Raw genomic sequence first — 27,119 nt, forward strand, 5'->3', positions numbered from 1 at the left:
AAAGAACCCAATTGCATGTAAGTATTACACAATTGAGGGGCATGAGTGATGTCACATACTCATTATTAGAACTTATGTAATGCAATTCTTTACAAACTGCATTAAAACAAAATGATCAAAGAATTGCCAAATAAATACAATTTAAAATGTCTTCATCTTCAATCAAACAATCAAATACTTTGTCATGCTATGCATTTATCTTAAAAACTGCTGCACTATTTACCCAATAGTCTGTGCAAATTTCATAGTGTAAATACTACCTATGCAACATTTTTTTTTCCAATCTATCATAAAAATTTGTCTCAATCACAATATTTGTATTCGTGAATTTTTCATGATACTTAACATATACCTTACCCTTCAACCAGTCGCCGCCGTTTCCACAGCTGCCCTCCATCACCCAATAATGTCTGCAAATTGGAAAAAAAGAGAGAGTGACCGAACCGAACCCTACCACTACTACAACAATATACCTATAAAAATAAAAAAAAAAAAATAATAAACAGCGAACCGAATATCAAAAGTAAATCTCAACTCAGAGCTCATGTAGTAGGTAGATAGGCAGCCCATAACCACCAGCAACGGAGTCCGACTTGGCCGTAACGTCAGTTGGCCAAAACACTTCTTCTCTATCGCTTGTCGTGACGCTTAACATTTTCGTCGTTGTCGTCGTTGTACCAAGTCGTCACAACGTCTTTCAAAAAAAAATTAATCACAATGAAAAAAATCGCAAACAACACGCAATCGAATTCAGATTTCGCGCTCCTTAAATAAAAATTTCAAAAAAAAAAAAAAAAATACGATTCACTTTCATTTTTCTATACCTTCCCTCTCGTGCAATACATTTACAACCAAAAAAAAAGTTTAAACAATTAAAAGCCATTATCCCACTTTTGATAAGAAATTTCAAAAAAAAAAAACCAACTGCAACTAATAAATTTATCCAAATTTGAATAAAAAAATAAAACAACGTTTCATTGAGAATTCCTACGTGTGTGCTCAAGTTATGTTATACAAGGTTAGTCACCATCAGATTGAAAAGCACCGATACGCGGCGCTCGCAGCACCTGAACTCACCGCACCGCGCTCGCTAATGTTGCTGCTATTTCTTGAAAAGTGAGAGTGATTTGAAGAGTGACATAAAAAATAAAAAAAAGTAAAAAAAAAAACAAGCAACACGCATTCTAATCATCATCTTATATTTTATGTTGGTTTTTTGTTGATTCGTTTAAACGACTATGTGTGTGTATATGTGGAAATGAATGAATTTTAAATCAAAGTCGAAAAGATAAAAAATAAAAATATATAAGAATTCATTTCAGCTATTTTGTGTTTTAGTTTCACACTATTTTTATTTTTTTTTTTAATTTAAATAAAAAAAAAAATTCAAACAAAGATTTAAGATATACAAAAACGAAGCCAGAAATTGGTTCAAAGCAAACATGTTTCGATGCTGTGTTCTTGTTGCGGTTATCTTGATGACCTTGAGTAGTAGTAAGTATCTTAAAAGTTCAAACATTAATTAAATAATTAGAGCAGTGATTTAATTTTTTTCAATGAAATTGACAAACTGACAACAAAATTTTGAAGTTTTCGTTTATGATGACCGACAAACTTATCACCTATATTAGTTAGGGTGCTAGCGGCAGACATCAAGGCTAAAAGATATCTTAATTTTTATTTATATATATGTACCTAATGTAGTTTGCAGTTTTATTTAGACCACTAAACCAATATTTGTCCTATCCCTAAAGAACATGTTAAAATGGACGTGGTAAGAATTGTTTTTAGGGTTGACTTTTTCGTTGACATCTCATTTACTTCGACACTAATTTTTGTTCTAATACAAATTGTTCTAAAAAACAACATTTTCATTATAAAGAGATTTTTTAATAGGAAATAAGAATACCTTTTGGCATTTTTCAGAAAACCAAAAGTGAAATCGTGATTTTACATATAATTTTGAGTTTTTATTTGTTTTTGGAGGACTAATTTTGTTTCACTTCAAAACTGGAGCTTTTGAAAAATTAAGCATTGGAATGTAGAAACCAGAACTGCATACTAAGTTTGAAAAGAGTGTAGGATTTATAATTTATTAATAATATTTTTTTACGGTTCAAACAATTTTATATTTTGTTTCTTAAATTCTTTGAAAAACATAGAAATTAAATGGTATATACCTATTTTTTTTTTTCGTTTTTTTTTTTTTTTATTTGCGATATTGGAACTATAGGTCAAGTTAAGGCTTCGGAAAATAAAACAGAACTTGAAATTACAATCAGACATGACATTTCGATGATAGAGAATGAAAAACAAAGTGGATTTCTTAATTCTGTCTGTCTGTGTGTCTGTTTTTCTATCTGTCTGCCTTTATTTGAGCTGCAGCATAGGCCACTGATGTCTAACTTTCTTGTAAGTGATAACTGATTTCAACCAAAACAGTTTAATAAGCCTTATGTTAAAATTTCGAAAGAATAATTTTTGGATTAAAAATTTCGAAATTTCTTTTTGAAAAATCAGTGTTTTTGAAACGGATGAGTGAGTGGGTTTACTGGCATAACAATTTTTTCTAAGAAAATTTTTCATATTAAACATAACGTACCTCTTATTTCAAAAGTTGCTTAGAGTATTAAATCATAAGTGATATTTTTTTAGTTAAAATTATTACTATTATTATTATAAACTTCTGAACCATATGTGATTTTTGCAAACCTCGTTTTAATGCTGCTGGTAATGCAGTTCTTTCATCACTTTTGCTAAACTAAGGTTTTTCAGTTTGAAAACAAACTCACTAAGTCTTTGGCCATGTGTTATTGGTAACTTAGTATTTAGCTCAGTAAAATTTTGCACGGGAAACAACAACAAATGATTGCTAAGTTTTTTATTTGTTGTCTTACAGAGAAATTTTTTTTTCTAAACTTATACATTTTTAACCCTTAAACAATGAGGATTATTAATAAATTAAAAAAATTATACAATTGATGGTGTAAAAAGCATAAAATGTTTACTCAGTAAAATACTGAGTACCAATAAAACACGGCTTTTATCTTCATAATTATTTTACAAATTTCTGATTTTTTTCACAATATATGCAAATCAATATTTGTATCTTAAATGCATTAGTTATAAGGGTTTCTTATTTTTTTCTTTCATTAGATAATTGAATTACCTAGGCTTTTTGTTAACAAAATTTAGTCAGAACGTCAATATATTGGCCTCCATGTCATATTTCTAGCACTGTATTAGAACAAAATAGTTGGAATCACGAAACAAAAGAAAAAATAATTAAAACTTACTTTTGTTTTGAATGGAGTAATTGAATATATAAATTCAATTTTAAAAGTTTGCATCTTAGTAAGGCTATGATAGCATTTAACTGTGAGCCCACTGTCATATGTGGGCGAAACGCATTCGAGTAGGAATTTTTGATAGGTGCTTTCTTATATTGCTCATGATATAGACTTCAAAAGTCTGCAGGTTGAATTTGTGGCATTATAGGATTAAGAAACCAAGAGTTTTTAAAATTCATGTAAGTTAGCTAAATTAACTTTTATTTCCATTCTACGGCCTGGAACTGATAACTAAAACTCTTCTTAAGCAGCATAATTTAAAATTAGAAGAGTTGAAATTCCAAATTAGTACGAAAACAAAAGTTACGCATACACCTCAGTGACCTTATAATTAAAACCGCAAAATAAAGTGCTTAATTGGTAATTTTACATTTTACTGTCTCTCTTCAACTCAGACGCATCGGCCCATGGAGAAGAAGAGAATTACATGTGACACAAACCAACTCTAGGGCCGATCAAGCGCTCTCGCTTGCACGCTCAGGTGGAAAGTGACACTTTTTACTTGCTCTATAGGGCAAGTATTGGTTTCGTGTAGAAAAAAAAAAATCGAGGTTTTAATCAAAACCAACATTACGATGATGGAGAAGATCAAAAAAGTGGTTTTCGTCATGCCGTCCGTCGGTCTGTGCGTCTGTGCGTCTGTGGGTCCATCTGTACATCGAGCTAGGGCCTAAACGGATGGATGGATTTGCTTGAAACTTGGTACAGATGCTTTTTAGGTTATTCCCTAGGTCAGTTTTTTTTATTCTTTTAATATCTCCAATTTAACGCATATCTCCCATATAACGTTTTCGAGGTATTTCAAATTTCTCGAAAACGGCTCTAACGATTTCGTTTAAATTTGGTGTGCGCAGTACTCTTATTGATTCCAACAAAACTGCGTTTTTAGTTTTTCTCAAAAAATGCCAAGAGCGGAAATATGGCGTTGCCATTTTTCAAAAATTGACATGTTTTTTAAGTCCATATACACTCCCCTTCAACTGAATAAGCACACAAATTTTCAAAGGTATTTTGTAAATTTTGTCCTAAGATTGATCTTTCATGTAACATTTGATGATGTTTACAGTTAACTTACGATGTTGAGAAACCAAATCAGAAAGAACAATTCTCAAAGTACCGCTATTTTTTTTCGTGTTCTCTTACAAAGCGTCCCATATGGAAAAATGCAGTTTTTTTTTGCGTCAACTGAATAGACACACGGTCTTTCAAGGTCAATATCTTCGTTGTTTATGAGAGTTTTGAGGTGTTTGGCATACCAAATCAAAGGTTGAAATGTTCTCAGTGAGATATTGTCATTTAATTAAAATTTAAAAAAAGTAGTAGATTCAAAGCTTTGAATACTGTCGACAGAGCTTAAATTAATTTGCTAAGGGAACAAGTACTGACCGGGTCTGCTATAGCTACCAAAATTGATCGGAGTTTTAGTGTGTTGCCTATTCGTACCTCAAAAATAAAAGTTCGTACAGGAAAAATATGAATTAAGGTAAAAAACGGCAAAAATAGCAGTTAATCGACGAGAAATTTTGAGATCTGCCTCCAATTCATTTGACTCTGGGGCAAAAATCAAACAAAAAACTGGTGTTTCTGCAAGTGTTTCAACACTCCGCAGAGTAATTAACAGCACGGATCATTTTAACCCATTAAAAGTCCAAAAGAAACCAACTTTAAACAAGCAACAGAAAGGTATTCGTTTAGAATTTTCTAGACTCCATATGAGCTGAAAAAATGAGTGACGCAAAGTGGTTTTTTTCATTTGAAAAAGGTCAATTTTGATGGCTCCGATGACTTCAATTATGAATCCATCAAAATTGAACTTTTTCAAATGAGAAAAACCACTTTGCGTCACTCATTTTTCCAGCTCATATGGAGTCTAGAAAATTCTAAACGAATACCTTTCTGTTGCTTGTTTAAAGTTGGTTTCTTTTGGACTTTTAATGGGTTAAAATGATCCGTGCTGTTAATTACTCTGCGGAGTGTTGAAACACTTGCAGAAACACCAGTTTTTTGTTTGATTTTTGCCCCAGAGTCAAATGAATTGGAGGCAGATCTCAAAATTTCTCGTCGATTAACTGCTATTTTTGCCGTTTTTTACCTTAATTCATATTTTTCCTGTACGAACTTTTATTTTTGAGGTACGAATAGGCAACACACTAAAACTCCGATCAATTTTGGTAGCTATAGCAGACCCGGTCAGTACTTGTTCCCTTAGCAAATTAATTTAAGCTCTGTCGACAGTATTCAAAGCTTTGAATCTACTACTTTTTTTAAATTTTAATTAAATGACAATATCTCACTGAGAACATTTCAACCTTTGATTTGGTATGCCAAACACCTCAAAACTCTCATAAACAACGAAGATATTGACCTTGAAAGACCGTGTGTCTATTCAGTTGACGCAAAAAAAAACTGCATTTTTCCATATGGGACGCTTTGTAAGAGAACACGAAAAAAAATAGCGGTACTTTGAGAATTATTCTTTCTGATTTGGTTTCTCAACATCGTAAGCTAACTGTAAACATCATCAAATGTTACATGAAAGCTCAATCTTAGGAAAAAATGGAAAAAATACCTTTGAAAATTTGTGTGCTTATTCAGTTGAAGCGGAGTGTATTTCATCAAAGCATAAGTCAATTTTTTCAAAATTTACAGACATCATAGGTGTTGAAGTGTAAAATGTAAAAAAAAATTTAAAAAAAAAGTTTTTCAAAAAATTTTTAAAAAATTGAATTTTTTTAACTTTCGATTTTTTTTTTGTTTTTATTTTTTTTTTTTCTTCACAAAATCTTAAATTTCCAATAGATATTTAAGATAAAGATGCTTTGAACTACAAGAGCAAGTACGTGCGACCCAGTCGTGCATTTTATTTGTGAGTGCAGCCGGAGTTCATGAATTTAAAAGACGTAATTACCTGGAAAAAAAACTGTGACAAAAATGGCCCTCATGAATCAAGACAATATTTAAAACATATTTAAGCTGACACAGAGTGATTTTTGGGGAAACGGAAAAAATCTGTGATAAGTCCCAAAAAATCAGCGATATTACATTACATTACATATTAAACTAGTCTGAAGATAAATCTCCGGACTAGAAACACTGCAGCTTCGGAATCTAGGTCCATTTTGCTGATACAACACAAGACATTAATACAACACAGAAAGACAAAGAGAGAAAGAACGAGAGAAGAACATACAACACTGAACTACGTGGCACAGAGGAGGAGACATAGTTGAAAATTGTCTCATGTTATCGCACAGGTGGCTTCAGTTAAGCTGGCGATTTAGAAAAAACTTCTGAGCCGACCGCTGGGTTTGAACCCACGATGTCTGGCTCTGAAGTCATCCATCTATTCCTCTGTGCCATGGCCACCTGCAAAATCAGCGATATAAATTATAGACATGCCTACAAATCTTATTCAAAATTTAGATTTTGTCATATGGGAATTACGATTTAAATAATTCTATAATTTTTACTTGCGATATAGGTACTATATATCAAGTTATGTATTCGTACAAAAAAAAAAAGTTGAGATAACATTTTTCCATGACATTACGATGGTAGACAATGCCAAAAAAGTGGGTCCCGGAAGTCCGTCTGTCTGTCTGTCTGTCTGTCTGTCAGTCTGTCAGTCTGTCAGTCTGTCTGTCTGTCTGTATAAGGAGCTACAGCCTAAACGGATGGACCGATTAATGTCAAACTTGGTATGTAGCGTTATTTGGCGACTCTCCAGAGGGGTTTTTGGAATTAATTTTTTTGGACCAAAAATAACGGTACTTGTCATATACCGATTTTAGTAAAATTGAAATATCTCGAAAACGGCTCCAACGATTTTGTTTAAAAAATTCAAATGTTAGTTTTAAGCTAAGGTCTATCTTCCAATGAAAAAAATTTTTTTTGAAAATCATTATTAACGGTACCTGCCATAGAACCGCTTTTTTCAAATCCGATTATCTCCGAAACTGCTTATTCGATTTCAACGAAACTTTTTGTAAAGAAGCATTTATATAATCTAAATATAAGCCAAAAATAAAATTAAAAAAAAAATATTTTTGGATTTTTAAAAAAATTTTGAAAATTTTTTTTTGAAAAATCAAATTTTCGAAAACGGGACATTGAATTTTTTTGAAATTTTGTTTTTAGATGTTGATTAGTGATTTCTACAAAATGGCATACCAATTTTATTTTAAAACTTTTTTTCCAAAAAATTATTTATAAAAAATTAGTTTTTTAAAAAACGGCTCTAACGATTTTGAAAATTTTTTTTCTAAAAATGCATGTTAATATATCAATCAAAACTGCATACTTGTTTTGGAGGGCAATTTAATTTCAGATTTTATTTCATTTTTTTAAAAAAACGAATTTTATTTTTTTTTCCAAATTTCTATATAAAAAGTCTTAAAAATTTAAGCAACTTTAACTCTAAGAGCAAGTTCGTGCGACCCCAGTCGTGCATTTTATTTTAGATGAAACAGTATTACAAATTTTGAAGAGAAAGGATTATTGCAAAATCTCAATTTGAATTGTATAGGATTTAAATTTAGGAATAAGGTTAAATCTAGAGATGAAACCAAAAATTTAAAATGTGATAAGTATTTCATGTATGGAAGTGTGCTTATTTCAATATATGTACTAACAAATGAACTTTGGGAACAACGCTACTTTTATCATAGTTACCAAAAAATTAGGCCGTTTGGGATAGGACGAAGAATGTTGATAGATACTAAATAAATATTTTTTGTGAATGGCTGTTTTTTTCAAGGAAGAGAATTCTAGATATTTTGAGACGTTTTTAGAAAGAAATGCTTGTAATAAACATCGCACATGGTTTCACTAATGGATTGTGTCACCTAAGTTTTCCTTTTCTCTTCGCTAAAAATGAAAGTTATTTCTATTGAAACATTTTGAAGTGAAAACTTCTTTAGTATCGTAGTGATTTGAAACAAGATGAAACGAAAACGTGACACGACTTCAACTTGTTATAACTTTTTTGTTTTAATAGATAGATAAATAAAATTTGTACTGTAGATAGGTAATCAAATAAACTATAATTGTACAAAATTTCAATTAATTTCATATTCAAAATTCTGAGATAACGGTACAAAGATGTTCTTTTTCTACACACGTTATATCTTTTGATCTGGTGCACATACAAATCTGATTGAACTTTAATACGCATGCTGATAAAATAACCTTTTATTTGATATATCACACATAACAATACGTGCTCTACAAGTTACACAATCTTAAATTGAAAAAAATTGAAAAATACCTCAAAACACCTGTGGAGATCTGTAGTTTCCGATGACCTGCCACCAGTGTAGAAAGCACGGTTATCTCAGTTTGAAATATCGACATGGTTGGATTTAAAAAAATCTTACTTTTTTTGTAGGCATGGTAGAAATATGATTGATACGTCATATAAAAAGTGAAATAAGATTTCAGATGATATAAAATTTATCATAGGTTGTCATTTAAAAAAAAAATAGATTTAATGGGAGAAAAAAGATTGATTTTTGTACTTTTTTGATGAAAAAATTGATTGGGTTCAAAAAATTCTAGCTCTTTTTGTAGATGTTGTATAGATATGGTCGATTTAAATATTTTGAGCTGAAACAATAAGCTATGATATAAAAATTATTATAGGTAGGTGATAGAATAAAAAAAGGTAGACTTTTTCGATTTTGTTTTGCAAGAAAAATGATTTTTTAAGGTTTCACTTCTACCACGTGTGATTTTTTTTTTAGTTATGATCAAGCCTTCAAAAGAAAGATTCAGTGTGGTTCTAAATTGAAGTTTTAAACGTTTTTCATTTTAGTTATACAAGATATTGTATTCGAATTTTTTTTTTATTATAGGTCTACTTGCAATTAATCAACTAAATCGTTAAATTTACAGAATAATCCCTGATCTCTTGAACTTAAATTCGACACTTATTTTTGATAAATTGAAAACAACATTAAATATGTACATATATGCCTATATAATAATGTATTCATAAGTTGAATGACAAGATGTAGAATATCAACTAAAATTAAAACATATTCATATCTTAATTGCCACCAGCTCGCTTACTAAATGAAACACACGTACCTCACGTCTAGGCATCTTAATCTCGCACATTATGCATGCCGGTTTTGGTTGACTCTCTTGGAAGCCCAAAAATATGCGGTTCGTGTCAAGGCTGAATAGTTTATTCTTTGATACCCTTCGCTCAGAAATGTAAATATTATCGATTTATGCATTTTGTCTCTATATAAAATTAATTCCCAACCTCGGTTAATTTGAACTTCCTATATTGTTATTGTTTTATTGTTGAATGGTATTTTTGTATTGAATTTTATTATGATCCACTGTAAAATCTTAAAGCATTTGAATTGAATAAATATTATTTCCTATCGCCCATTACATGCAAACTCAATTAGCATAAATATTTTTTTTTTTCTTTTGTCTTAATATACTCGTACATAAGGCAACCTAAAGAATAAAACGTGCGTTTTAACTTATTAGCTGTTTATGGTTAAAGTTGATTAAGTAACATATTGCTGCTGCAGTAGTTAAAGCATTTTAATTTATTTAATTTGTCTGTGTCGGTGCTCGAGTCAACGTTCATGGTTTGAGCAATGAGATTTAATTGGGTAGACGCAAGTCACTGTGTCAATTATTATTGTTTTCGCTAATGGAACAATTAATAGATAAAAATAAATTTATTCATTGAGATGGTCAGGTATAGTTTTGATTTTTAAATCTATGAAATTTGAATTTAAAAAATTAAAAAAATATATGTGTGAAAATAATTAAAATGCTCTATTGCATTTGATTAAGTTTGGAAGGTTAAGAAATCAGTTTGGAATTAAAAGTTGGTTTTTATTTTAAAGTGGATCATTTTATTTTTTTTGGAAATTTAAAAATACAAAAATAAGTTTTTGGGGACAAAATTAAATGGTTTATTATGTTATGTGTGTTTACTGCTCAACTTTTACATCTAAGAAGCCGCGGAAAGTAGCCAAGGATACAAAGGAAGAGACAGAAATAAGAATTGGTAAAAGTAATCAAAAAGATGTTTCAGTAAAAAGCCTTTGAAAGAAGTCAAAGCTCAGCTTTGCTCAGCAAACAAAAGACATACTGATGCCACAAATATTTTATCCAGTGTATATCTTGGTTTTTCTATTATAACGAAAAAAAAAACACAAAGCAATCATTCACTTTATTGCTCGTTTAAATTTTGAAAAGTCTTGTTTTTATCACGGCTGTCTCGAAAGTTGGTTCATCGAATAAACGTTCTTACTGCAAATAAAAATAAAATGCACGACTTGATTTACTTGCTCTGGTGAATTGTGTTGCAAAAAATGTTTTATAATTTTATGACGATTTTTTTTACAAAATTGCGTTACACATCATCCTCAAAGATGAGGATACGCCGAAAAATTACGGTAAATTTTGTGATTTTTCATCAAATTTTTATCGTTCATGTGAAAAGTCACTAGTGTTTTTAACACTGAAAAAATTAAAATTTTTAACTTTTCTTTTTCTATAATAGAAAGTGAATATTCAAAAGTATTTTCTGCGAAAGAAGGAGTCGTAAAGATAAAATTAAATAAAAAATATTCTTTAACATCAGATATGATATGACTGGGGAGAGACCGTCCATGGGCGAAAATGGCAGCTTTGGTAGCTAAAAAACAATGAAATAGGAGAGTCATCATTAAAATTGCCAAAAAGATAAGTGACTAGCGCCAAATAATACAGTAAGTGATGATTTGTATCTTCTGCCTTCAACTGTTTTCGAGATCCAATCCAAAAACTCGTTGATTAAGTGCAAAATGTGTGTAGTTTTTGAGAAAAACAAAAATTTGACGGATTTGTATGAATTTTTGTGTTATTTTATTTGCACTGCTATTTTTATCCGTACTGCTGTTTTGTCAGGCCATAAAAAAGTTAAAACCCCAGTTTGTAATAAGCCTAAATAAATGTCTTGGTTTTACATTTTACTTCAATCTCAATTTGTCTTACCTTTCATATTTCTTTCTGCATTCTAAGGGCACAATTAGCACCATAAAAATCCATCTGTACCTCAATCTATTTATCAAAGTTGTTGAAATCTGAATTGGAAACGTTCATTGCAGAACTCTTATTGAAGCCGGACTGCGACAAATTCTTGAGTTCAGACTTGGGCTAACTTAACTGGAAGAATGAAGTAGGAAGCATGCCACTGCACCATTCTCTCAAATTCCAATGTTTCCGTCAGCAAAATATATCATATCCTTGGGGACGTTCCATTAAGATTCAAAGTTTTTGAAATTGTCTACCAATTTATATTCTTCTTCAGTAAGAATTAAGAAAGGTCTGTAAAGCATTTATTTTTTAGCACACTGATAAGGTTGAGTCCTACTATTTGCAAGAACATGTGGGCATCCTTAAGTTAACGCAGCACTGATTTATAAAACCAAAACAAAAAATCTCTGTTTCTTGTCTGAAGTACTAATCACAACTTCCAAAAGGTGTGTGGGCATTAATAAGCTTGAATTTTGATTTTAAAATGCGCAGTATAATGGATTAAGTGGCAGTAGATTAACCTTTAGCAATAAGTGTATTAGATCTACTGGGATGGCAGCATAGTTGCACCGCTGTCAGAATGTATGAAGTTTAAAAGAAAGAACTCATAGCTTATTTGTTTAACCCTTTCGGACCCAGCGTTACTCTCATGTAACATTTTTTTTTAAAAATTCGTAAAAAATATTAAATTAAACAATTTTTTAGGTAAATATGGCTTAATTGAAAGATAATAATGCCTAGTTACTGGATTATTACAAAAAGTTAGTCAAATATCATACCTTTAATTTTAATTTTTTTTTGTCGAGAAAGAAAAAAAAAAAATTTTATATATGGTCATAATTTTGAAAAAAAGATATAAAAAATGTTAATGCAGAAAGTGTTTTGTTTTTTTGCTTAGAAGAAGAAGCATACATTATAGTTTCATAAAAAGTTATTTTCTCAGTTCTCCGACTTTTTTTGGTGGTCATAGGCAGTGCATGTTACTTACATGTTTCATGAGAAAAACACATTAGTTTTGCTATTTATTATTTTGGAAAATAACTTTTTGCTATTCATATTACTTAGTTGTGATGTTTTTGACCCGATAATACCGAAAAAAAACATTTTTTTAGTATTAATTTTCATAGCTTGGGTTCGAAAGGCTTAAAAGACAAAATCCATATTTTTTATAGAATCACCATTCTGTTCGCTTTTATATCCATTTTCAAATAATGGCAATTAATTATACTAAGCTTACTACTCTTATAAGCATTAAATCATAGATAACTATAAAGATATCAACAAAACAAAAAGAAACTTGTTCACAAATGCGTAGTCGCAGTATTTTTGTTGGCAGCATATTAATAGAAAAAATATCTATATCTCTTTTGTTAAACTAGTTAGAGATTTAGTTAAACCTTCAATCAACACAATGACACACAAACGTTCATCAACCTAGTTGCAAAAAAAAAAAATAAATAAATAAAAACAACAAAATCTATTTTGCTTGCCAACAAATTGCCGCAACTAAAAGTTTGATGTTTCCAGGAGGTCAGCAAGTTCAATGATTGTTTATATCGTTCATAGATTTATACATACAATTCTCTTTTTATCATTTACAATTTTATAACTTTTTTTTTTTAATTTTAATTGCAAATGAAAAACTTTGAAATGTTTATTTTGTATGTTTTGTTTTTTGAAGGAAATCAGATTAAGTATAACGATTGTGGTAGTTATGACCTTTGATTTTCAGAGCTTATCATTATAGGCAGCATCTTGGAGCTATAAAGCCTTTTGAAGGGAATTCTTAAATGCTAAAAAGAATTTTACTTTTATTAAAAAAAAAAAATCGGACCTCAAATGTGTTAGAGCGAAGGACTACAGATTTTGTAACCATTTTCAATTTATCTTTTTTTGTGAATATTAAGGCCCTAAAATAAAGAGCCTAAGCTCTAAATGAATGATATTCAGTGTAATTCTATGTAAGGTACATAAATTAAGAAAGCCTCAGGCTTTGGCTCGTTCTTATCATTAAATCAAAACTTTTAAAATGCTGTCTTCGGCTAGCTATTAATGAAATTTATAATATGCTTGTCACCTTGGTGTAAATTATGCGTTTATTGATAAAATCAATTTGACAAGAAAACAAAAAAAAAAAACCCGAACCATCCCACTGACTCAGCTCACGTCAACGCCTTTATTTTGGGCTAAGCATAAAATATTTCATAATGAACCGCAAAAGTTGACTTCAATTCCATGAGAAATTCCAATCCGACTCACTCAGAGAGTAATATATACCTACCTGTAGAAAAATTACATAATGCATAATACTAACCATCACCACCAACACTCAGGTACTCAGGTGATGCAGAGCATCGAGATCGAGAGTGGAAGAAATACCATAAAAGTAACTTATATTAAAATCTCTTATAGTTCGGGAGACAAAGTTGCATCTTGGATAGGTATTTGACGTAGATTTTTAATTTAAATGGGATGCTTCAAAAATAAAATATGGCAATCGCTAGATCGATTTCCTTAAATCTTCTTAGTTTCTAAAACAACTTCGACGATTTTAATAAAATAGGATTTTATGTAAAAAGAAACTATGCGTGGTGTCATTAAGGCTTATTAATGCAAATGTATTGAGAGGTCGTACCGAAAATGAAAAATAGGGACTTGACCGCATTAAAATGGAAACATCTACGTGGTACCTAACTCATTTCTAAAGGAAAATTTCTCACATGAATAAATTTGTCAGTTTTGAAATTCAAAAATCTGATGTCTATAGTAGCCTTTAACTCAAATCAAATATCATACATTTTCGCTAAAAAAAAACAAAAATAAATTACTTTTTAGCATTTGAGTTGCGTTCCCAAGTAATATGCTCATGTGCGACATTTTATATAAAAAGAAAAAAAATTTCACCTAAAGTTACACAAAGTTAAGGGCCCTTAGTAAGTAAAGTGAAGCTTGATTTAAAAAACAAAAATAAAAAATACATTTCACTTTCAAAATAAAAAAGTGCTATGATTTTAAAATCGACTTAGTTATAGGTGAACTGCTTCTAAGCCAATTAAAGCTAGACAAATGTTTTATTACCATTAATTTGTTTGTTAAATTCGACTTTTGATAAATTGGGGTCTATTACTAAGGGCCAAGGTACCTAAAGACCAGTACTGTTCGAAAAATGTTGGTGAATTTTTTTTTTCGAATTTGGTCAAATATGAGGCAATAACTCCATATGTTTATAACGAGGATAAGGATTGGTTTTATTATACGGTTTTATACGTTATTATGATACATTTAAAAAGGGTTGGGGTCGAAATTCTGTATGTTGCAAAATTCTGTATTCAAAATACTGTATGCCAAAATACTGTATGTCAAAATTCTGTATGTGCAAAATGCTGTACGAACAAAATTTTGAAAGTCAAAATTCTGTATTGCAAAATTCTGGTTGGTCAAAATACTGTATTTCAAAATTCTGTACATCAAAATTCTGTATATCAAAATTCTGTAAAAATGCTGTAAGAAATATCGTTTTGATAATGTAAAAAAGTGAGGGCGCACTTTTTTACATTATCAAAACGATATTTTTTACAGCATTTTTACAGAATTTTGAAATACAGATATATTTAAAAGAGGGTTTACTATGAATTTCTAAGAGATCAACTTAATAAAGAGGCAAGCTTCTAATGCTGATTAATCTAGGTACTTTATTAGGAGCTACGGAAAAAAGAGAGAGAAAACAAAACTACACTATTTAAAAAAAACAATCTGAATTAAACCACGTTGCATACCTAAAACTGATTGAAAAAAAAATTAAATTTATATTGATTTTGACATTTTTTCGTAAAATCGTCGCCTGAGAATTGTTTTGTCGTATACGCCAATTTTGGAATTTTGGGAAATCGCATTTTAAGGTTTGAGCTTCTATAAAAAAAAAACTGGCCGATAGATTTTTTTCAATTTTTAATAGAATATTTTGTGCGATATCTTCTTTATATTTATGTTGTCAAAATTGTCACATCTAGTTTGGCTTTCAAATTATCGGGGTTTTTACCCAAAATCAGTTTGTCGTAAACGCCACCAAAATCAACTTTTTTTCCATCCCATACACGTACGACAAAGTAGGCGCACGTACGACATTCCAATACCAAGACAAATAAAAAAGTAAATTTTCAAATTTCACAGTTCGTTTTTATTTATTAATTAAACATTTAAAAAATAGTTTCTTATTACATAGTAGTAAAATAAATAGATTAAAAACAAAGAATAAAACAATAAATATGACCATAAACATGGAAAAAAAAAATTAAAAAAAAATTTTTTTAACAAAAACTAAAAGCCATTCTATGACTATGAAACATGAAAGAAACAACAAATAAAACAATAAAACCGCGACCTTTTTTCACTTCAAGACAGCGCGCTAGAACGAAGCGCCGCCCGCGACCGACGGTCGACTTGTTGTTCTTTTGTGCTCGATACAAGATCAATAAGTGTACAGCAATAAAACAATAAAACAGCGACCTTTTTTTCGCGAAGAACAATGGCGCCTTAAAAAAATAATTTTCGACCAGCAGGTGTTTTTGCGAGCGGGTGCAATAACAAAACAATAATATTTATGAGCCACACCCACTTCCATATTGTGTCAGATCGGTTCTTGCGACCGAGGATGAGGTCAAGATACTTGCGGCAGGAACAAACGACAAGAACCATTAATTAAACACAACATTTGAGATGTCTCTGAAATGCACTTTTTTCTTCCTTGTACCTCTAGGAATAAAGCAAAACCTCAAGTAGCGCAGAGCTTAATGCAGCCCATAGTTTTTAAAGTCGTTGTCCCTATAGCACATGAAGTCCTTATATTCAATAAATACTTTTCTAGTAGGTATATTATATCTGTTTACATTCTATTTCGGATATATACAAACATGTAAGAAAAAACAATTTTAAAATTTCTTTCGAAATTTTCTACCGTATCGGTTTTGTACGACGTACGACAAACCAATACTGAAGAAAAAAAAGCTGAAAAATACATAGAATTTTTGTCGTAAACGCCAAAAGTTGGCGCTTACGACAAACCAACGCTAATCCAATGCTTATTTTGTGGATATACGACAAAATGCACACTAATTATCTCAGTAACGGTAAACGATAGGACAAATCTGATAACAGAAATGAAAAGAGAACGTTATAAAACCCATTACTACATATCCAGTTTAAAAAAGTCCATTTTGGCGTTTACGACAAAACAACTCTCGGGCGACGAAATGTATTTTGTATGTTTAAGAAAAGTTTGATTTGTGTTCCTAGAATTGATTTAATTTTTTACTTTAATAATTATGTTTGTATAAAATTACAACTTTACTGTCAATAATTATATTTAAAGCTACTATTTCGTGTTTTTTATCAAAGGATATTTCTTTAAAAATACTGTATTGAAAATACAGTATTTTGCCGTACAGAATTTTTCAAAACAGAATTTTGCAAGTCAGTATTTTGTTCATACAGTATTTTGACGTACAGAATTTTGTATTTACAGTATAATGACGTACAGAATTATGGTCTTACAGTATTTTGACCCTACAGAATTTTGTCGTACAGAATTTTGACAAGCAGAATTATGACCCGCTCCCATTTAAAAAATTAAAATTTTCCATATGTCATCACAAAAGTGATGATGATTATTATACCGAAAAATAGGTTTATAAGTAGGTATAAGGTGCCTGGCTTATTTTTTACGATTCAAGATCTTCCTTCTATTCATAGTAACATTAACTTTGATTCTGTATTTGAACGTATTCGCTTCAATGTGAATACAAAACCAGCAGCTATCATGAATTTCAAGAACTTTGCTGAACAGCACTGTATCATTTTACTGTAGTGTTTTTTATAACTGTGTTATTTTATATTATAAAGACTAGCTTTCGGTGTTGATCACGTATCTTGTCTTGTAATTCTCGCTTTTCCGAAAGCCTTTTGCTCTGTGGATCACTTGAATCTTTGTCGCTTTTTGCAGATTACGGTTTCCCTTGATCGGCAGAGCATTTGCACTGCCTTCGGGACTCCGGGTTCAATATTTGAACCACTCGTGTATTTTCCCTAAAGATATGATCCAAACGAAAAATGCTGAAGAGCAACTTAGGGGCTCTCAGAATTTTGTAACTTCATACCAATTCTTATTTGTTTTCGATTAAATGCAGTTTATGTGCAATTTCGAATTTTGAATTAAAATATACTTTTAGTCTGTTATATTATTTAAAAAACTTGCTCTGTTAGTGGAGTTTTCAAAAACAGTATCAATTGCAATTTCAATTTAACAAAAACAGAGAGGCTTGTTTAAAAAGAAAAAAAATATATCTGTTTTCAAGTAAAAGCCAATTTTTCATTAGTCAGATAAACCCCAGTTAAGGAAGGCTTATTCCTAAATAAATGTTTTTATATTGATTCTATTCTTCTGACGATGATTGATAGTCTAACTGACGATGGAAAAATCAGGGCTCAATGTGTTTAAATACTGAAAATATTATCAGGCTACAAGAAAATAATTTCATCACTTAATCTGAGGCCCAATGCAACGTTATGCTCTTCAGTGTAGTAATAAAGCTTAAGATATAAATTTGTACCAAACAATAGTAGACTAATTAAAAATATTTATTCATTCTTAACCCTCTGAAGGCACACCTCTTTTTTGTGACGTAATAAGGCACACCACGGGTGCGAATTTGGTTTATACTTTTTCATGTCGCTAGAACTTTTTTCGGTCTCAATATTTTACAGAGAATAATATATGAAATTGATGTAGAATTTTCCGAGAAATTCGAATATTGCATTCACAATTTCAAAAAAATATATTTTTACCCTTATAAAGAGATTTTTTTGTGACAACTTTTTTGAAAAATCGTAATTTTTTTATTTTTGTCCTGCCAAATTCGCACCCGTGTGCCGACAGAGGGTTAACTATATATCACAGACTATAAGTCATTAACTACGCATTACATGTAAAAAAAAAAAATAAAACTTGATTTGTAGCAGTTCAAACTTTCAAAGTAGTAATAAAATTGGGCAATTGGGCTACAAGTAATTTTACATCAACTTAATCTGAAGACCATATAATAATAAAATTAACGATTTAAATTTATACAAAATAATATTATAGACCAATTAAAAATATTTTTTTTTTATTTATAACTCTATCTTCCAGACTATAAGTCATTTTCTATATATTACATGGTAAAACAAAAACAAAACTTGATTTGTATCGCAGTTCAAACGTTCAAAGAAATAATAAAAGATACTTCGATAAGTTACGTTGTTGTTATTGTTGTTGCAACTGATCAACAGTAAACTGTATTGTAATTTGTAAAAAGATATTTGTTAATTATGTGCAATATAGTTTTTTTGTGCTCTATCTACATACTACCACAAAAATAAATAAAAAAAAAAACTAAGAAAAAGAGAATAATAAAACGAACAACACAATGATCGACAAAAAAAACTCGATTTGTTTTTGTATTTTTCCTTTAAAAGAAACATCAACAAACAAAAATATTTGTTCAATAGAAAATAATGGCCATTAAGAGTTCACACTATTAGTTCCACAAATCGTGCGTTGTCTGTAATGCTTGCGGTTGCAAGTAATTTAGATAAAAGATAGTTTTTTAGTTCGCATGTAAAGATGACATTCTGGCTTTCTTCTTTTATTGAAGATGCAAAAACTGTATGCAGAGGAAGTAAATAATGCGATTATTTGCACGCTTTACAATGGTCTTCTTTTATTAGCTAAAATGCAGTTAAACAAAAAAATTATCACATTTTTAATGAAAAAGATTTGAATGTAATGATCACTTTTAAAGCCATCCACTAGATTTATGAAACCTTTGTTATGTGTATATCACATTTAACGAAATATTTGTTTGTAGAAAATTTATGTTGTGGGCGAAAGAATTTTTTCGTGCAAAAAAAGTACTCATACGCCATACACCTTTTTTACTTGCGATATAGGTGCTATAGGGCAAGTTTAGGATTCGTAAAAAAAATCGAACTCGAGATAACAATTTTACATGACATTACAATGATGGAGAATGCCAAAAAAGTGGGTCCGGCAATTCTGTCTGTCTGTCTGTCTGTCTGTCTGTCTGTCTGTCTGTCTGTCTGTCTGTCTGTCTGTCTGTCTGTCTGTCTGTATGTCTGTCTGTCTGTCTGTCTGTCTGTCTGTCTGTCTGTCTGTCTGTCTGTCTGTCTGTCTGTCTGTCTGTCTGTCTGTCTGTCTGTCTGTCTGTCTGTCTGTCTGTCTGTCTGTCTGTCTGTCTGTCTGTCTGTCTGTCTGTCTGTCTGTCTGTCTGTCTGTCTGTCTGTCTGTCTGTCTGTCTGTCTGTCTGTCTGTCTGTCTGTCTGTCTGTCTGTCTGTCTGTCTGTCTGTCTGTCTGTCTGTCTGTCTGTCTGTCTGTCTGTCTGTCTGTCTGTCTGTCTGTCTGTCTGTCTGTCTGTCTGTCTGTCTGTCTGTCTGTCTGTCTGTCTGTCTGTCTGTCTGTCTGTCTGTCTGTCTGTCTGTCTCTATCTGGAGCTGCAGCCTAAACGAGTGAAGTGATTTTCTTCAAACTTGGTAGTTAGCAGTTTTTGGTGATTCCCTAGAGGGGAAATTGAAATTTTTTTTTTATGACCAAAACTAACGGTACCTGCCATATAACGGAAATAGAAAAGTTAATTTTTTTCAAAAACGGCTCTAACGATTTTGATTAAAATTTTTGTGTGTAGTACTACACATAAGAGCCAACTTTTAAAATAAAAAAAATATTTTTTGTACCGTTATTAACGGTACCTGTCATAGAACGGTTTTTTTCGTTTCTGAATATCTCGTACAACAATAACCCGATTTAAATGAAAATTTTTATACAAAAGCGATTAGGTAAAGGTAATATTAAAATTTTAGAAAATTTTCAAAAAACGCATTTTTGGTTTTTTAAAAAATATTTCAAAATTTTTTTTTGAAAAATCAATTTTTTGAAAACGGATCAATGAAAAATTTTGAAATTTAGTTTTTATGTGTAAATTAATTATTTCTTCAAAATGGCATACCAACTTTTTTTTTGAAAAATGTTAAAAAAATTTTATAAATAAAAAATTATTTTTTAAAAAAACGGCTCCTACAATTTTCGAAAATTTTTTTCTAAAAATACCTTTTTATACAAGAAATAAAATGGCATTTTTTTTTTTTTAAGATAATTTATAACGGAGTTTAATTAATTATAAAAACAGATTTAATTTTTTTATACTACTTATGAAATTTCTTCAGAATATCAAATTTTAAATTTCTTGAATAAAAAGCTTTAACATTATAGTTACTTTAAGCATAAGAGCAAGTACGTGCGACCCCAGTCGTGCAATTTATTTTCATTGACCATTGCAGTCAAACCAGAGATTTAAGAAAATTTGAGTATGCAAAGTTTTTCAGGAGTATTTAAAGACAATTTTTTTAATTTTCCACTTCTTTTACAATAAATATTGTAGGTTTAACATTTACCTATATTAATTTTTAAATTTAATTAAATTTAAATTTTAAAATTAATTAATTTCAAATATAAATAGATACTAAAAACAAGGTACTAATTCGTTTTTTTTTACTTTCCAGTAACACAAGCACTGATTGTCCCCCAGGAACTTCCATCTATTTTATCTCTAGTCTACTCAAATATTCCTCCAATTAGAAAAGGTAAGCTGCATTATCAAATTTGTACATCAAAACTAAATCTATTACTCCTTCTTTAGGAACCGATTCTCGACTTGGATTTGGATTCCGTTTGGGTGAACATGCCGACTTTCAAGTTGTAGTTGAACTTGGTCCTCAAAAGGACACTCGACCAATTGGTATGAATCAAGATGATGATAGTTCGAATAGTAAACGTCAGGTCAATCAAAATGACTACAGACAAATTCGAAGAACAACAACAACAACGACGACACCTCGTCCTTTAACAACAACACCATCTCCTAATGATTATAGTTGGTTAAGAGAATGGTTCGGTGAATGGACGGGAACAAAGAAACGGAATGATTCGCCAAATTCTAGCAAATATCAAAATAAAAATTCGATAAATGAAATAACAAAAAAGGGATATGTTAAAACAGCACCAATAGTTCCAGAATCATCGTTAAAACAATTACAACAACTCTACAAAATGGCTACTATGGATCCAATTGTTGTAGAAGATACAACAACTCCACAGCCTTTAAGTAAGGAGAAGTTAAACGAAATAGCATCAATAGCGAGTAGGTTAAATATTGTGGCAACGCGACAAGCAGTTTCAGCGAGAAAAACGAAAGGTGAAATTACAGAAGAACTTATGGATGTTGAATTGGAGTAACGACAAAAATGGACAGACTTGAAATAGTTACTTAGGGTGGGTTGTGAATTTGTGTAATTATTATAATGAAGATGCTTGATTTGATAGGCAAAATTTGTGAATTTTTTTTCTATCGTTTTTTAATAAAAAAATTAGACAAATCTTTACCTTCTTGTAAAATTTAGAAATTACTTAAATACGCTTTTGTATGTAAGAATAAATTTATGTTAAATTGTTAAAACAAAAATGCTTATTTATATTTAAACGAAAACTATTATTATTTATGTGTATGATTATAAATGTACTTATAGGAATATGTAAATGTAAATAAATGTTATGGTGTCTTAAGTAAGTTTATGTTTATGTTCTTTGTATTTCTTTAATATTTGGATTTAGATGATAAAATTTAAATTTAATTTTACTTCGATACTAGGTCATTTCAGCGGCTGTTTGTTAGTACAGGTAAAATAGTAGGTACATAAAATCAAGAAATAAAAAAAAAATGTTCCACTCATGAAACTTGGCAAAAAGTTTGCTTTTGGGATAAGAACCAAGTACAAAAAAATTCTATAAAAAAAGTTGGGTGGAAGGGTGTTTTTTCGCGGACAAGAGGGAGGGGCTGAAGGTCAAAAATATACTGAAAAAAATTGTTTGTCGAATATCATCATATGACACATGTTTTCAAGGTATTTTTTGATGCTGAATTTAATGACATAAAAATAAAGTCAATAGGATTGCTCTAAGAAAAGTTATTGCCGATTAAAAACAAGGGTGCTTGTTTTTTGACTTCAACAAGTAAAATATAACCGAAACCCATGTGAAAAACACGCTACACTAATAAAATTCGGGATGAAGGTTTTAGATAAAGCAGGGACAAAGGATTCATAAAGTTCTTAAAATTATTTTTGGTGAAAGGGTGTTTTTTTGATGGGTTAAGTTGTGTATGAGGAAGGTATCATAACAGCTGACTTAAATTTTATTAATTTTTAAAACTTGGTGTAAATGTTTTGGTTGGTATAAGAATTAAGAATCTAAAAAGTGTACAAAATTATCTTGAGTGAAAGGGTGTTTTTTTTTTTAAGAAATGATGAAATTCGGAATTAGTACCTACCACAAAAACTAGGAAAAAATTATTACACCAATGAAAATTGGTAAAAATGTTTCATTTATAACAGAAACAAAGAACCCAAACAGTCTATACAAATATTTTAGGTTAAAGGGCGTTTTTTTGGGAAATAGGTATAAATGGTACCCTTACGAAATTCATTAAATATGTTCTCTTTCCCATGGAAATTACGAATAATGTAAGTCTATAAATTTTTTTTATGTGAAAGGGTGTTTTTTTTTAGAAGTGCCTAAAGAAAATATGGGTATATTTGAAAAAGTGTGTATTACTAGAGTAATGTTAGTGGTACCCTATTGAAATTAAGCCATTATGTTACTTTTAAGATAAGAAACAAGTACATAAAAAGTCTATAAAAATATCATGGTTATTACGGTGTTTTTTTGAGTGAAAACAAAAATGATGGGTCACCCTAATGAAATTTGGTAATAACATTGATTTTGGGGTAGAAAGCAAGAATAAAGAGTTTTTATAAAAAAAAATTTGGTGAAAGGGTGGTTTTTTCGAAGAGACAGTAAAATCTGCAATTGGTCCCAAAAAGCCAATGATTCTTTTTATTTATGGTTTTGAAGGCAAATTAAACATTTATAGATAAGTTCTTACACGTTTTACGCGAATCATTGGCTTTTTGGGACCAATTGCAGATTTTACTGTCTCTTCGAAAAAAACAACCTTTCGCCAAATTTTTTTTACAAAAACTCTTTATTCTTGCTTTCTATCCCAAAATCAATGTTTTTATCAAATTTCATTAGGGTGACGCATCATTTTTGTTTTCAAAAAATTTTAGCTTTTTCTACACCTATATTCAAAATATATGTTTTCAAAATGAAAACAAATTATGTGGCGTTGTATGCGGACAAAATTTTAAATCCAAACGACCAAACCCAAATTCAATTTTCCAAAAAATAAGACACTATTATTATTTATTATTTATTAATAAAAACAACGAATTCTCTTCCATTATCTTTTTCCTTAAATAATAATTTCGTTTGACGTTTGCCAAACTGTCAAATTTGTAGTGCGTGTTAAAATCAGTGTTAAAATATGTGTAGATTCGTATTAAAAGACGATAAAAGAATCAATTCGTCGGCAAAATAACATCAATACTTTTTCCGTTGGAAATCGTTTAAGAAAAAACTATTGCCGTCTCATCGACAGTACATCCATGTTTTGGTTCAATGGAAAACGCCATGGCACAATGGTTGGCACCCATAAACATTTTTTAATTTGAATTGCGAATTGCTCTCGTATTTAAAGACTGACACATAAAATTCATTAAATAACTTTTAAAAAAATTGTTTTTCAACAAAAAAATTTTTAAATCCAAAAATAATTTTTTTTTTAGTTTTCTTAATTTTAATTTACATTAAGAAATCGGTTCTATGGCAAGTATAAGTACCTTTAATAACGGTCCAAAAAAATATTTTTCTTATTTCAAAAGTGCGGCCTTATTTGCAGCATTACCTACATGGTTTTTTTTCAAAGCAAAATCGTTATCCGTTTTTGAGAAAATTGCAATATCTCGAAAACTTTAAATTGGAGATATCAGTTAAAAAGGAGACATTAAAATAAAATAAAACGACGACTATTGGAAATCACGTACAAATCGTCTGTACCTACCAAGTTTTTAGCAAATCTATCAATCCGTTTGAGCTCTTTTTTCCAATTCTTCAAACTGAAACTTATAACGGATACAGGCTATAATTATTGGCAGTATAAAATGTATAATAATTAGCAGTGGCGTGGCAACGTTTCATATCTCAATGCACGTATTATTGGCACCCCCTGCCAAAAATAAAGACACTAGGTACTTTATATGGAACGATATATTCCCAACTAATATTTCAGCTTCGGTTAAGGTATTACAAAAGCTACATTGGTAAGGTTGTTGGGCATGGAAAAAGGAGAACGTTATACAAATTTGACCCTCTATAAGGATCTTAAACGAAGCTTTACCGAAGCTTTGAGATTTGACAGATAGCTTCGGAAGAGCTTGTATAGCTCTTTAATACATGTCTTATCGAAATTTAAAAAAAAGCTTCAAAAACAAAAAAGAATTCTTTTTTAACTGGTTTTAAATCATGAATTTTATCTTTTGATCTGATACTATACATACATAACATTCCATTAGTTTTTAGTATATCTATTAATAATAATTTTAAAAGTATATAATTTTTTTACCACACCCAGGAATCGAACTTCGTATCTGCTTGGTGGTAGTCCACCAATCTACCCACTCGGCCATCCTAGTATATTCATTAATGAAATCAAAAACTTAATCAGTTCAAATAGCAAAAAAATGTCCGAGCTAAATTATTCAATGTCAAAACCAAAAAGTATCCGAGCTAGATTATTTAATATCAAAACCAAATATCAAATACAAAACTTTGTAATTTCTGTAAAGCTTCTATAAATTCATTAAACAGGCTAATAAGAAAAACAGTCTTTCTTCGTTTAAGTTTCTTTAATAGTATTTAAACAAATTATAAGAAGTTGTTAAACAAGTCCGAACTTCTATAAGCAGTTAAATTCTGAAGCAAGCTTAATACAAGCTGTATACAAAGTAGAACCTGCGAGATTTCAATTTATAGAAGCTGTTGTGCTAGTTGCGTTGGCACCCCTTTTTTACCAACCATTGCCTTTTAGCCAACCATTGTACTTATTTTACTTTCCAAAAGGGCCCCAAATTCTAGTATGCCCAAGGGCCCCTAGTTAGTTAAAGACGGCCCTGGCTTTGGATATCACCGGGGCAGTTTTGGACATGTTAAAACACTGTATGGAAGTTAGCATTTACTAACAAAATCTAGCAAAACCAACAACAACAACGATTTTTAGACACAACAACCAAAGTTTATTTTATTTTATAACAGAACGGGTCAGTGCTCTATCTCTTATTTTAACTCCCTTCCGTCAAACATAAGCCATCTCTGCCATCATTTAAATAGAAATTCAAAAAACAGCAATTATAGCTCCCATACAAAATTCTCTCGAAAATTTAGCCGAATCGTTAGAAAAATTTGACGTATCAAAATAGTTATTGAGGCTTCAATAAGCGATTTGACGTTTTAAAAACCGTATTGTCATCCTTTTTTTTTTATTTGGACTGCATTCCGGGCTGATCGATGTAGTTTCAAATCGAAATACCTATCTCGATATGAATGCTTCCGAAAAAGTTCGACTCACGATTCCTAATAGAATCCTAACGGCGATATTATTCACTAGTTTAAAAAATACATCTGAATGTAAACAATGTCAAATGTCAAAAATAAATCCAATTCCATCATATTCACTACTTAAATCCAATTTTTTAAATCCAATCTCGTTAAATCCAAACAAATTTAAACTGCTCTCTGGAGTTCTATAGTTCTGTTTAACTTTATAAATCCAGATGTTAAATTTATTTTCACAGTGTTCAGTTGTTTTGTCAAGTATTTTGTGAAGAAAAAAATAAAGATAAATGCAAATTATGCAAAATTTATTGAATAATCACATCATTTTTTTTGAGTGAATAATATGAACAAAAAATTAAATACTTGGATTTATGAAATTCTGATTTAACAGATTGGATTTATGTAAAATAAACTTTAATCCAAACTAAATCCAGATTGAATAAATTTGTTTAAAAATATACATTTGGGCATTTGTGAGACGATTTTGGATATCAACACATTCTGTATCCACCTTAATCTACATAAAGTTGACATTAACTAAATTGCTCAATATAGTTCTATTTCTCACCACAAGATGTCACTGTAAACACTTATCAAATACACAAACCTTTGTCTAACTTGTCTAATTGGGCCACACTCAACGAACCTTAAGTCATGTTAACCAACATTGAAATATAAAAAATAAAATACCAATTCACAATAATTTTGTTTATTGGATTTTATCTCTCCATTTAGTTTTTTTTTTCCACAAACTTTTTTGTGCAGACGCAGAGCGAACCAAACCAACAGCAAAAACCGACGTTGAACGACAACCTTTCAAGAAAAACCCAAACGAAATCCAATCAAGTTGATTTTGTGATGTCGTTGTGAATCGAAGCAAAGAGTGTCTCTCTCTCGTGTAGTCGTCGTCGTCTCGTCTTTTTTTTTCTTTATTTTTGAATAAAATAAATACAAAAAAATCTCCAAGCAAAAAAACGTCGCGGTTTACCATCTTTTTTGCATAAATCTTTATGGTGTTTGTGCATCTCTTCTATTTTACCATTTCTGCAAAGAAAATACTTGTTAAAAAAAATCTCTAATTTCAAATAAATAAAATTTAAATTCT

At 30.3% G+C, this 27,119-nt stretch overlaps 1 protein-coding gene across 1 annotated transcript; it reads left to right on the top strand.

The window, feature by feature from the left end:
* The first annotated feature begins 533 nt into the window (after positions 1-533).
* On the top strand, positions 534-22,000 carry LOC129905835 (uncharacterized). Its single transcript, XM_055981426.1, has 3 exons — positions 534-1,494; positions 21,010-21,090; positions 21,147-22,000. The coding sequence occupies exons 1-3, from the start codon at positions 1,443-1,445 to the stop codon at positions 21,740-21,742; spliced, it is 729 nt and encodes a 242-aa protein (XP_055837401.1). The 5' UTR covers positions 534-1,442; the 3' UTR covers positions 21,743-22,000.
* The last annotated feature ends 5,119 nt before the right edge of the window (positions 22,001-27,119 follow it).

This window comes from Episyrphus balteatus, chromosome 1 (genome assembly GCF_945859705.1).
Source record: "Episyrphus balteatus chromosome 1, idEpiBalt1.1, whole genome shotgun sequence".
NCBI classification, from domain to species: domain Eukaryota; kingdom Metazoa; phylum Arthropoda; class Insecta; order Diptera; family Syrphidae; genus Episyrphus; species Episyrphus balteatus.